At 35.1% G+C, this 14125-nt stretch overlaps 1 protein-coding gene across 5 annotated transcripts in view; it reads left to right on the top strand.

The window, feature by feature from the left end:
* TXNDC16 (thioredoxin domain containing 16) overlaps window positions 1-14125 on the top strand; it is a 136557-nt gene that overhangs the window by 62269 nt on the left and 60163 nt on the right. For all 5 annotated transcript variants that reach the window (XM_019451808.2, XM_019451805.2, XM_019451807.2 and 2 more), the window contains 2 exons: window positions 10339-10505; window positions 10899-10959. In XM_019451808.2, the coding sequence (XP_019307353.1) occupies window positions 10339-10505; window positions 10899-10959 (228 nt within the window). The remainder of the gene's footprint in view (window positions 1-10338; window positions 10506-10898; window positions 10960-14125) is intronic.

The raw sequence follows: 14125 nt of genomic DNA, 5'->3' as shown, positions 1-14125 counted from the left end.
CACAGGAATATACCCCTGAAGCTAAGAGTACACTGTATATACTGTATGTTAGCTAACTTGACAATAAATTATATATATTAAAAAAAAAACCAAAACAAAAAAAAAACAAGCGTACAACTGTTGGAACTGTGTAATGGGTACTGTGTGGAGGTCATTATATTCCTCATTATTTAGTATTCATTCTACTTTAGTGTACATGTACCATTTTTCATAGTAAATAAAAAATAGGTACTAGTTAAAAAAATAAGTAAGCTAAATTGCAGTTTGTTTCAACCCTCTCACAAAATGATGCCTCAGTGTCTTACTGCCTCAGCATCTTACTTCCCTTAGATAACTAGGTAACTGAGATGTAGGATTCAGGCAGAGGTTCCAGAAGCCTGGCTAAACACAGGGATAGGTAGGAATGGCCAGTAGCATGGAGCCAAGAAAGATCTGAAAGACAGAACTGAAAATCAGTGCTATGTTGGAGAGCTAGGCTGAGAATCTAAACCTTGGTGTCAGCCTAGAAAGCCTTGGCAGTCCAAAAGCACAGATTAGTGGATTTGTCCCCATCAGAACAGAGCAAATGAATGCAAAGTACAGAAAAGGGAGACAAGCCTTGATGTAAGGTTCCCTGAAACTCTTGGTGGGATGGCTAAAGCTTACCCTTGCAGGAATGGGAAGATGATAAAGGGTTCTGAGCTAGTTTGGTCACTTTTCCATCTTGGTATTTTAAACATTTGGCTACATCAGTATTTGAGGTTGTTTTTGTTCTTGGAGAAAACACTGGAGGTTAAAAAACAAAGGCCAAACACTGACAGAAAACACCTCTTAGAACAAGATTTGATGTACCTGGTTTATGCCTTTTGATGGTATAGTAAGCTAGAACAGGGGATGGGGGTGGCAATAGAGAGGTCCTTGAAGTTAGTACCTAAATTTAATTACTTCTTACAAGTTCTTAACAATAAGACTTAGTAGTAGTTTACTTTGGTAGTGTTTCTTACTTTGTTCTTATTTTCTCACAACCCCACTGATACTCATCCTCCCCTCTCACATTTCTCTTAACCATTCCTCCTTTATTGTCTTCCACATTAATCTATATACAGGCTTTTGGGGTTCAATCATAGTTAGGTTTTGTATGATTAGTAAGGTGTCTTGTAAACTAGCCTAGGCTTGTGGGTCCAGAATATGAGATAATTCATGTGTTTACATTATCTGTAAACATTAATAAAACTATAAACTGGGATTTGGACTTTTTTGCAGACTTTTTGTGTGCTTGATCATTGCAATGATTGACATTATTATTTCACTTCTAAGCATGTGAAAATAGGTGAAGATTGGGAGTGTGTGTGTGTGTGTGTATTAAGAAGATAGAGTGCTTGTATACTTAATTGTAGGTATATAACACAACTATGTCTTATAATCAGGTTGTGGGCATGTCATTTTAATCCTCACAAACTGAAAATAAATCTTGAACATAGAATTTTTAAGTGGGTTTCAATCTTGAATTGATTAAGAGACATTCTGGCAGGTATGGAGTTACCTAGGTGCCTTCTTAAGGTTCCCAATGTTGAAGACAGATAGGAAGATGATTTGGTTATTGTCCTGTTGGCTAATACCAAAAACATTTTAGATGCTGATGGATTTCTCTATATTGGATTCAATATATTCTGGTATATAGAAATAAAGCTTTTATCTGGATACCAAGGAGACTCTTCAAGTCCAAATATCTGATAAAATGTTTAAAAACAGATAAAAATGTAGTATAATTTATCTGAAAATGTTAATTTTTTGTTTGTGCATCTGAGAAAGCTCTCTGTCTCAGATTCAAGACACTTGAATTAAGTTAAACCTACTCTTTTCTGTAGGTAATTAGAAGGATGCTATTATGGTTTGTTCATTTAGCTTCTCTTATTCCTTGAAGACTCATGTGGCAGTGTGCAGCATTATATATAGCAGGGTGTTGGCTCCTTTCATTATTGCCTCATTTCCTTTTTTTTATTGTGGCAAAAAATACATAACATAAATTTACCCTCTTATAAGTGTATAAAACAGTATTGTTGAGTCTATGCATATTGTTGTACAACAGATCTCTAGAACTTTTTCATCTTGAATGAATGAAACTCTGTACCCATTGAGAAGCAGCTCCCCATTTCCCCATCTCTCCAGCCTTGGCAATCATTCTGCTTTCTGTTTCTATTGATTGGATTACTTTAGAGACCTCATATAAGTGGAATCATGTAGTATTTGTCTTTTTGTAATTGGCTTATTTCACTTAGCATAATGTCCTCAAGGTTCATCCATGTTGTAGTATTTGTCAGGATTACCTTCTTTTTTTCTATGTTGTGAATATTGGCATTCTTAAAAAAAACTTTTTTATTTACATTCTAGTTAGTTAACATACAATGTAATATTAGTTTCAGATGTACAATATAGTGATTCAACACTTCCATACATCACTTGGTGTTTATCACAACAAGTATACTCCTTAATCCCCATCACCTATTTAACACATCCCCACACCCACCTCCCTTCTTGAGGTGTTATGTATAACATTTTATTTATTGATTTATCATTGATGAGTAGGTTGCTTCCACATCTTGGCCATTGTGAATAATGCTGCAGTGAAGATGGGTTTGCAAATCTCTCTTTGAGATCTTGCTTTTAATTCTTTTGGATATATACCAGAAATGAACTTGCTGGATCATATGGTAGTTCTGTTTTTAATTTTTTGAGCAAACTTTATACTTTTCTATATAGTGGCTGCATCATTTTACATGCCCACCAACTGTGTGCAAGAGTTTTTAATCTCTCCGCATCCTTGCCAATTCTTGTTATTTTGTGTTATTGTTGTTTTAATATTAGCCATTCTAATGGTTTTGATAATCTCACTGTGGTTTTACTTTGCATATCCCCGATGATCAGTTAAGTTTTTCATATGCCTGTTGGTCATTTGTATATCTTCTTTGGAGAAATGTCTATTCCAGTCCTTTGCCCTTTTTTAAGTTGTTATTTTGTTGTTGTTGTTGTTAAGTTGTAGTTCTTTATTCTGGATATTAACCCCTTATCTGATAATGGCTTGCAGTATTTTCTCCCTTTTTGATTATTTCGTCCCACAGTGCAGATGTGTTTAAGTTTGATGTAGTTCTATTTGTCTATTTTTGCTTTTGTTGCCTGTGCCTGTGATGTCATTTCCAAGAAATCATTTGTGTTCTAGTGTCATAAGGCTTTCCCCTACATTTTCTTCTAGGAGTTTTATAGTTTCATTTAGGTTGCTAGTTCATCTTGAGTTATTTTTGTATGGGTATAAGATGAAAATTTCTTAATTCTTTTGCATGTGGATATCTAGTTTTCCCAGCACCATTTGTTGAAGAGACTTTCTTTTACCCATTATATAGCCTTGGTTCCCTTGTCAAAGATCATTTGACCATGTATGCAAGAGCTTATTTCTGGGCTCTCTATTCTGTTCTATTGGTCTGTGTTTAAATGCAGTATGTTTTGAAATCAGGACTTGTGAGGCCTCCAGCTTTATTCTTTCTTAAGATTTTTTTGGCTATTTGGTGTCCCTTGAGATTCCACATGAATTTTAGGATTTTTTTTTTCTGTTTCTGTAAAAATGCCATTGGGATTTTGATAAGGATTGCATTGAATTTGTAGATGACTTTGGGTAGTATGGACATTTTAACAATATTAAATCTAGCCCATGAACATGATTGGGATGTCTTTACGTTTATTTGCATCTTCTTTAATTTCTTCTAGCAATGTTTTATAGTTTTCAGTGTATAAGTCTTTTGCTTTCTTGGTTAAACTTATTCCTAAGTATTTTATTCTTTTTGATGCTATTATAAATGGGATTATTTTCTTAGTTTCCTTTTTGGATAGCTCCTTGTTAGTGCATAGAAACACAATTGATTTCTCAGTGTTAATTTTATATCCTGCAACTTTGTGAATTCATTCATTAGTTTGGACAGTACTTTTTGTGGAATCTTTAGGGTTTTCTGCATAGAAGATCACGTCATCTGTCTACAGAGATAATTTTGCTTTTTCTTTTTTAATTGTATGCTATTTATTTATTATTGATTGATTGATTTGCCTCGTTGCTCTGTTAACTAATTACTATGTTAAACAGAAGTGGCAAGAGTGGGCATCATTGCTTTGTTCCTGATCTTAGAGGAAAAGCTCTCAGTTTGTCACTGTTGAGTATGATTTTAGCTGTGGGCTTTTCATATATAACATTTATTATGTTGAGGTAATCTTCTCTTCTTAGTTTGTTGAATGTTTTTGTCATGAAAGACTGTTAAATTTGATCAAATACTTTTTCTTCATCAGTTGAGATGATCTTGTGATTTTTGTCCTTTGTCCTCCTAATGTAGTATATTACATGGATTGATTTTGGACCACCCTTCATCCCAGGGATAAATTCTACTGGCTAATGGGTTTAGTTTTTTTAATGTGCTGTTGAATTCAGTTTACAAGTACTTTGTTGAGGATATTTGCATCAGTATTCGTCAGGGATATTTTCTTGCAGTTTCCTTGCAGTATCTTGCCTGGCTTTGGTATCAAAGTAGTTGGCCTCCTACAGTGAGTTTGGAAGTGTTCTCTTTTTGGGAAGAGTTTTGAAGGATTTGCATTAATTCTTCTTTAATGTTTGATAGAATTCTTCAGTGAAGCCATCTGGGCCTGGGCTTTTCTTTGTTGAGAGGTTTTTGATTACTGATTCAATCTCCTTGTTATATGTCTGTTCAGATTTTCTATTTCTACATATTCAGTCTTAGTAAATTGTATGTGTCTGGGAATTTATCCACATCTTCTAGTTTATCCAAGGTATAGGTGTATAGTAGTTCATAGCATCTCTTACAATCCATTTCGCCTTTATATCCTTTTTTTGAAAATTAATTTCTAAGTAATTTAATAGTAACATGAATTTTAGAAAAATATTGGTAATCCCCCCAATACAGGAGTGTTTTGTTAACTTTTGTATGTTCTCTTTTAACAATTTATATATTTTTACATAAAATACATAAAATATTTTATAAAAAATATAAAATATTTTATAAAAATATCAACTATAAAACATTTATGTATTTTATATAAAATATATATTATACTGTTTTCTAAAATATATATTACTATAGTATTTTACATAAGTACATAGTATTTTTATGGATATATAAAATTACTAATTGCAATTTTTTGGTAATAATCTGTTACTTTTTCTATCTATCAAGGACTTTTTTGATTTTGTCTTTTGTCTAATGGAATGGATTATAGCTTTTATGATTAAGAAACTACAAGTTAAAAAAAATTTTTTTTTAACATTTATTCATTTTTGAGACAGAGAGAGACAGAGCATGAACGGGGGAGGGTCAGAGAGAGGGAGACACAGAATCTGAAGCAGGCTCCAGGCTCTGAGGTGTCAGCACAGAGCCCGACGCGGGGCCTGAACCCACGGACCACGAGATCATGACCTGAGCCGAAGTCGGCCGCTTAACCAACTGAGCCACCCAGGTGCCCCATGAAACTACAAGTTTTTAAAAGAATTACACCAGCTTATACAGAAAGGGACACAGCACAGCACAGAAACAGCACAAAATGAAGAGTTCTTTGGATCCCCAAATTTCTATCAGCAGGAACAGGCTGAGAAATCTACTCAGCTGCAGACACAGCACCTTTTTTTTTTGTAAACTAGAAAGGATGAGCTGGGCATTCTGGAAAACAGTGTGGAGGTTCCTCAAAAAATTAAAAATAGACCTACCCTATGACCCAGCAGTAGCACCGCTAGGAATTTACCCAAGGGATACAGGAGTACTGATGCATAGGGGCACTTGTACCCCAATGTTTATAGCAGCACTCTCAACAATAGCCAAATTATGGAAGGAGCCTAAATGTCCATCAACTGATGAATGGATAAAGAAATTGTGGTTTATATACACAATGGAATACTACGTGGCAATGAGAAAGAATGAAATATGGCCCTTTGTAGCAACGTGGATGGAACTGGAAAGTGTTATGCTAAGTGAAATAAGCCATACAGAGAAAGACAGATACCATATGGTTTCACTCTTATGTGGATCCTGAGAAACTTAACAGAAACCCATGGGGGAGGGGAAGGAAAAAAAAAAAAAAGGCTAGAGTGGGAGAGAGCCAAAGCATAAGAGACTCTTAAAAACTGAGAACAAACTGAGGGTTGATGGGGGGTGGGAGGGCGGGGAGGGTGGGTGATGGGTATTGAGGAGGGCACCTTTTGGGATGAGCACTGGGTGTTGTATGGAAACCAATTTGACAATAAATTTCATATATTGAAAAAAAAAAAAAAAGAAAGAAAGGATGAGCTGGGGGACAGAGGGCCCAGAGTTTATCATTAAAAGGCTCAGAGAACAACCCTTAGGGAGTAGGACTGAGCCATAATCAATTAACTGGCAACATGTACCTGGATGGACTAAAGAACCCTGTGCCCTAATGACTACTGTGTGCCTCCTTTTTCTCTCCTTTGAAACAGGAGTGTATATAGCCCTTATCCCGTGCCTGCTCAGTCATTGTTGAGTATGTATTAGGGACAAATAATTTATCTCTTTAGTTCATAGGTCTTCAGACTGAGAACAGTTCTGAAGGTCCTCTATCCTTGGGACCACACTAGAGGAACTTCATCAACACCTGGACCTGAATGTAGAGGATGAGATCTTAGACTTTGCATTGATCTTCAAAAGTCTGATGGGATGAAGCCTGAGAATCTTTGATAAGTGTGTTTTGCATATGGGTGGGGGGAGGTGTGAATTGTTACAGCCAGAGGGTTGACTACTGACCATAACAATTCACATCTCTCCTACTTGCAAAATACACTGGTTCCTCTCTCCAAGACCTCCAAAGCCCTGTCCCATCGGACTTTGATTGTATATTCCAAAGATGGAAATAACAATATCTCCCATTCCATAAGCATCTCCTTATCCATAAGCTAACCTTATCACTGTGCCTATCCAGTGGAGTCTGTGCCCTTCTCCTTGACACTGGTTGGGCCTCTGTGACTGCCTTCACCAGTGGAATGGGGCTGAAGTGATGATGTGTAACTCCTGAGGCTATATGTCACAGAATGCCTTGTGCTTCTCCTTTGTTCTTTTTGGTTACTCATTCTTGAAACCCAGGTACCATGCTGTGAGATTAAATCTGAGGAGAAATTCTAGTGAAGAGGAATTGAGGCCCCTAGTGCACAGCGATGGCTGAGCTCTTAAAGTCAGCATCAGCTTGCTAGCCAATGAATGATCCATCTTTAAAGCCGACCTCCAGCATCCAGTCCAGGCGCCCTGCTAATGCCATATGGAGCAGAGATGAGCTTGCAAATATATGAACAAAATAAGTGATTCTTGTTATTTGAAGCCATTAGGTTTTAGAGTACTTTTCTATATACACAGTGATAGATGCTCAGAATATACCCTCTAAGTGATCTTATCTGTTTTTATAGCATTAACTACACTGATTTGATAATCAGAACTTTCAGGTCAAATTTTTCTTTGCACTTTCTGACCCATATATCTAACTACTAATTACACTGTATCTCTTGTATATCTAACTACTAATTAGCTGTATCTCTCCTTAAGCTCAATATGTCCAACATCAATGTGTTGTCCTTCTCCACCATCTGTTCTTTCTCCATTATCTTTGTTAATTACTGTCTAGTCATTAGTAACAGAAACCTGGGAAATCATTCTCATTTTCTGCATCTCCCCACCTCTATAATTTTTTACAACCTAGATATCTTTTGAATTCATTCTAACAGCTAATGTCTTAATTGAAGTTTTCACCAACTCTCATGTCCTATTTTAGTAATAGTAACTGATCTAGTCTCTAGTCTTCCCTTTCTTTTTTTTTTTTACTCATGTTGAGTTTATACTCACTATTGCTGTCAGAGTAATATTTTTAAACACATTACAATATTTCTTACAAGTTTATTTTTTTATAATATTTTTTTTTTGAGAGAGAGTGTGTGTGTGCACATGCATGTGTGAGCAGGGGAGGGGGCAGAGGGAGAGAGAGACTCTTAAGCAGGCTCCATGCTCAATACAGAGCCTGAAGTGGGGCTCGATCTCACGACTGCGAGATCATGACCTAGGCCCCAAAATCAAGAGTTGGACGCTTAACTGGCTGACCAACACAGGCACCCATCTTACAGTTTCTAAATGATTTCAGTTTACTTACAGAAGAAAGCCCTACTTTCTTTGGAGGATATAATGGTTTTTAATAATTTGGGCCCTTGCTAGATCTCCATCCTTATTGCTTGTTCCTCCTTTTCACTTTATAATGCTAAATTACTTATTGTTCTCCAAATACACAAAGAAGAAAACAGGTCTTTCTATTCCTTCATGCTGTTCTACCCATTCGAGCTTTGGTATAATTCAGTTGCATGTGGTTGTAAGATGTCTCCACTTTCCTGCTGCTTGTTGGCTGGTGTTGCTCTCAGCTCCTATAGGCTATTCTCAGGTCCTCGCCACATGGTCTTCTCAAAAAATTGCTGCTTCCTCCTTCAGAGCCAGCAGGGCTCTGGCTGCATTGTGCTATGACAGTCTTCTATAATGTAACCTAATTAAGGGAATGGCTATCCTAGGAATTGGGATTATACAAGATTTGTATGCTGGGAATCTTGGGGGCCATTTTAGGATTCCGCCTACCATCGGTAAATACTGTTTCTCTAAAGAGAAAAAAGTTTCTCTTTAGAAACTTTTAGGATTAAAAAAAATCCTCAATAATTGCAAACCTTGCAAGAATACATCTTCCTGTGTATGTGCTTTTATCCACTCTTTGGTTACTCAGTGGGCTCTTTCAGTCTGGCAGTTTATGTTCCTTCAGTCATAGGAAACTTTTGTGTTTATTTCAGTGATGATTTCTCCCCTTTTATTTTCTTCCTTCTCTCTTTCTGGGACTCTTAGTTGGACATTGGACCTCTTGAACCAGTCCTTCACCTTTATTACATTTTCTCTCCCATTTTTCATTTTTTGCTCTACTTTCTGGCAGATTTATTAAACTTTATTTTTTATTTCTTTATGGATGCAATATCTTCCCATCACCTTGAACTTATGAGAAGTAGTTTTCTGAACCTTCCTCCTGAATAGTCTGTATTTTTTCCATGTTCTGTATTTTTCTGTTTGTTCTGGTCTCTTTTATGTTAGAGGCTTTCCTCAGATGTTTGTTACTTCTTGGATATCTGTTTGTGAGTTAGAATATGAAACTAAAAAGCTGATTGGAAGTTCTGAGAATGTAGATGAGACTCGTTAACTCTGAGCTCCATAGGGTGTTTCTTTTTGATGAACCCTAATGTCAGTATACTCAGATTTTTTCTTGGGGTTATTCACAATTCTTGGAAAAGGATCTTCGAGTCTTCTGCTGGGAGGACAGAAGTCTGGCCACTATATTCTGGGAACTGAGTGGGTAGGGAGCTAGGAGTGCCTCAGCATTTGGTTACTTACTCCCCTCTCTTCTGGCGTGGTATTCACACTTTTCAGCTTTCCTGAAGTCCCCCCCCAGATTTCTTCTGGTGTGAGGGAGGGACAGTTGCCTAAGCTCTTAGAGTCAGGGAGAGGAATCTCTGGATCTAACTTCTCTCCAAAGCTTTTACCCATTCCTCCTTATTTTTTAGCCTTTTTGCCACTTCCCCCTCCAGTGTTTCTCTCCCAGTACCAGAGATACCAGGCACTGACCGATCTTGAGCAATTGTAGGATTCTGCAGTTAAAATTGAATTGTTTCTTAGCTTTCTCTCATGGCTTATGGGTTTGCTTTGTTAGACTCTAAGTCCATTATTATTCTGTTCTTTAGCTTCCAAAAATTTTTTGCCTTTTCTCTTTTCCTTTCTTCACATATGTATGTTTATCTCTTTTAAAAAAATCTCCCTGCTGTAGTTTTCCTGGGATTTCTTGAGGGAGTAAAATTAGATGTATATGTTCAAGCTGCTGTCCAAACTCAGATGTTCCTCATGGTTCTGTGTCATTTATTACATGTTTAATTCTTATGTGAAAGGACTTATTCCTTAGTTATTCTATTTCATTTGAAATATCTCTTCATTTATCAGTACCACACTGTTTTATTTATTGTTTTTTGTTTGTTTATTTCTTTATAATATGCTTATTCCTTGTCATTGTAATTTCACGTTTAACTCTTTGTAAATATGTTAGTTTTATAATGCTTGAACTATATAAGTACATTGGGAAGCTTAACCTCAGGAAATGCTGAGATGATTTCTGTTAATGTTGGATTTATTTCACAGACTTGGTTTTCTTACTCATGACTTTATTAATAAGAATTAGAGTTTACATCCAAATGTTGGAACCGTATTTCCTCACAGTGAAGACATTTTGTTCTCTTTTTAAATGAAGACTGAAGTTGCTGAAGACCCTCAACAGGTTTCAACCGTTCATCTGCAACTAGGATTACCACTGGTTTTTATTGTTAGTCAGCAAGCAACACATGAAGCTGACAGAAGAACTGCAGAATGGGTTGCTTGGCGTCTTCTGGGGAAAGCGGGAGTTCTACTCTTGTTAAGGTATCTTAAACATTGTATAGTCACTGTATTTAGCAAAACACTGTTTTTCTGTTTTTTAAATATGGCAGTATATTCACTTGTCAATAAACTCAAATCTCTAGTAAATTGTCATATAGTTAGAGCCAGTCGCTGAGCTAAATTCTGTGCATTAATTAGTAGCTTGATTAAAATTTAGACCTTTAAACTTTGCTAACATGAAGTTCTAGATCAAGATGGAGACTAGCAAATCTGGTCTGTCTTTATGTCTGCACTTTCTGAGAGTCACTAAATTGTAATCTTTTTTCATAAATTGTGTTCAGTATAAGAACATATAGTTCTCTTTCATATTGACATCCTGATGACTGTGATTCTTCAGATTAGCAATATAAAACATTTATTTCCATTTTGAAAAAGGGACTCTTTGGAAGTGGACATTCCTCAACATGCTAATGTGGTCTTCAGAAGAGCAGAAGAGGTTAGTCATTTTATATATTGGTCTACAATGTTTGTTTATTAAAAGAAAGTTAATACATGTGGTCAGAAGTATATGCTTATTATAGAAGAAATTCTGTAAATTGCCACTATTCAAAGATTATTGCTGTTAACGTTTTGGTGTTATTTATTTTCCCTCATTTGTTAGTCTATTTCCATATGTATATATCCTAGGTGTGTATTTTCTTAAAAAAATATATATATATTTTCTTAAAAATATATTTTTCTTAAAAAAATTTTTTTTTTCTCATTTTCTTAAAAATATATATATATATTTTTAAGAAAATTAGGGTCATGCTCTATAACCTACTTTTCACATAAAATCATATTTAATTACTTGCTATTGTGCTATGATGCCTGCCTTTTTACATTGTCTTGAACATCACTGATTGTTTCCTTTGGCTAAATTTTTGGAGGTGAAATTTGGCAAAGGAAATGGGAATTTTTAAGGATGTTTATAGAATACATTGTCAAATTGCCCTCCAGAAACCAGCAGGGTTTAGAATTTCTTGTTCCTCATAAATCTTTGCCCCTACTGAGCATTACCATCTTAAAAAAAAATCTTCTCTATAGACAAAGCTCTTGTTTTAATTTGCATGCCTTTGATTACTAGTGAGTTTGAACATTTTTAAAGGCTTATTTCCCATTTGTATTTCCTTTGTAAATTTCTGCTATTGTCCCTTTTTTCTTATATTGTTCTTAAATTTTTCTTAAGAACTCTTTAATTCTGAACATTTCAAAATACCATATAAATATGCTAAAGATTGATTGATACGTTTATGAACTGCCAGACAGATTAAACGTAAATTCTCTTGCCTAAATCTATGGCATGAATACTAGGTTGAGTCAGAAGACTTGAGTTGTGTTCCTTCTCGTTCTGAGACCAGAAAAATGAATTAACTTCTCCAAGCTCAATTTTCTCATTTGTGAAATATTCATAAAACCTTCCCATCTAACTTATTAGGAATTTATAAGACAAAATATGAAAATATTTTAAAAACTGTAGTATTGTTCAAATGTGTGTAGTATGTGGCTAGTATGCTCTGCTTTTTAGCCAGGTCGTGGAAAGAATACTTTCTGAAGCTATTTTTTTCCTAGTCGATCAAGATCCTTAAATGAGAAATTGTAATATTTAGTATTTGGAGGTAGGTTTTATGGAAAAGTTAAAGCTCCTGCTCGTTTCCCAGTTTTGATTTCTTAAATTGTTAAAATAAAAAATTTTGTATAGTATGAGGTAAGATAGGTTATAAGATAGCTATCTCTGCAAAGATGTTTTCTGTAAAGGATAGAATAGTCTTTTCTATGAGTCTCTTTATTGAGTTCAGTGCAATTTTTTTTTTTTTTTTAACCTTCTCCTCAGGGCAGTAATATTCATCCTGGGATTGTATAATCATTCTTTCTTTCTCTCTTTCCAGGTAAAGGTTTTGAGGGTCCTTAAAGTATAGAAGTGGTTGCAGAGATAGTATTGTATATTCATATTACTACACTACAAGCCTTGTAATATATAGTAAGGTATAAAACATATCTGTTAGTATTGCATTAGTTCTTCCAATTTTTTTTTTCCCTATGGCAGTGATTAGCAATATAGTATTAAGAGTTTATGCTCTAGAATCTTACTGCCTAGTTCAAATCCTGCTTTGTAACTCTGGGCAAATTACTTGATTTCTATGTGTGTGTCTCTCTCTTTTTTTTTTTTTTTTTTTCATTGTAAAGTAAGGTTCATAACAATATCTATTTAAAGAGTAGTTGGGTCAGTATATTAAAAAATATATATAAAGTGCTAAATTGGCATAGGGCCAATACATTCGTAAGTGCTCAATAAACACTATTCATCCATTCAATCATTCCATAAGTATTTATTGTATACCTGCTTTGTTTCATGCACAGTCCTAGGCTCTGAGGATATAACAGTGAACAAAAGCAAATTTTTGCCCTCATGGAGCTAATATACTAGTGGCAGGAGGCAAATACAAAACCAGTATAGGTAGAATGTCAGATGGTGTTAAGGACAATGGAAAAAAAAGTCAAGGTAAGGTGAGAGAGTAGACTTGGAAGACCTCACTGATTAGTAACCATAAAGCAAAGGAATATGCCTGTGGATATATGGGGAGAGAATGTTCTAGGCTGAGAGGACACATGTTCAGAAGCTTTGAGAAGAGTTCTTTGTGTATTAGCATAGTTTTATGAGGATAGTATTAATGCCTAGAATCTTTCTTAGTATCTAAATTTTTAAAATTTAAAATCTTAAAATCTAAGTTTTTTCATTCCTTTCTTTGGCATTTTTTATAAAATCAAACCAAGAGGTAGGACAATAGAGTGAACAATCAAATACCTACTACCTAGATTCAACAACTAACATTTTAGATAAATGGGGCCAGTTTTTCCTCATTCTGGATTTGTCCGTTTCCTTTTGCTGTTATCTACCTTGTTCCTCTGTTCCCTTATGTTGTCTAAAAACAGGAAGTTAGATTGCCCAGCTTCATTAAGCATTTTGGACAAGATGTTGGTTTATTTGTATTTTATCTTATCTTAAAGTGGATGAGGTGTGGTTTTCTCACTTAATGATACCACATTTGAATACTGAATTAAGGTGGAGACGATTCATTCTCTCCATCCTAAGATGCATTTCCCCTATCCAATTAGCAAATAAACTGTAGGTAGAAATGCAAATAAAACAACAAGAGATACCAATACTCACCCACCAGAATGGGCTAAACATTTTAAAAGTAACAATACCAAGTGATTCTTAGGAAGGTAGAGTTACAAGAACTTTTGTATACTATTGGTAGGAGTGAAAATTGGTACAACGAAAATTGGAAAAGTATCTGGCAGTGCTTCCTAGAGCTGCAGCTACATATAGCATGCGAACCAGCAATTCCATTCCTAAGTACAAATGCGTATACATGTGCACCAAAAGACAGCTACAGTAATGTTCATAGCAGTTAGTATTTATAATAGTCCCAAGCTGGAAATAACACAAGTCCATGAGCAATATAATGGATAAACGCATGCATTAGATACATACATACATATATACTATTATATTCATGTAATGATTACATCATTGAAAAACAATAAACTGCTTTTATTTTTTTTATTTTTTTTAAATTTTTTTTTTTTAACGTTTATTTATTTTTGAGACAGAGAGA

The sequence above is a fragment of the Panthera pardus genome, unplaced genomic scaffold (genome assembly GCF_024362965.1).
Source record: "Panthera pardus isolate Hobbes unplaced genomic scaffold, ASM2436296v1 HiC_scaffold_24, whole genome shotgun sequence".
Classification (NCBI taxonomy): domain Eukaryota; kingdom Metazoa; phylum Chordata; class Mammalia; order Carnivora; family Felidae; genus Panthera; species Panthera pardus.
The sequence above is the reverse complement of the archived record's forward strand: the minus strand, read 5'-3'. Positions and strand labels throughout refer to the sequence as shown.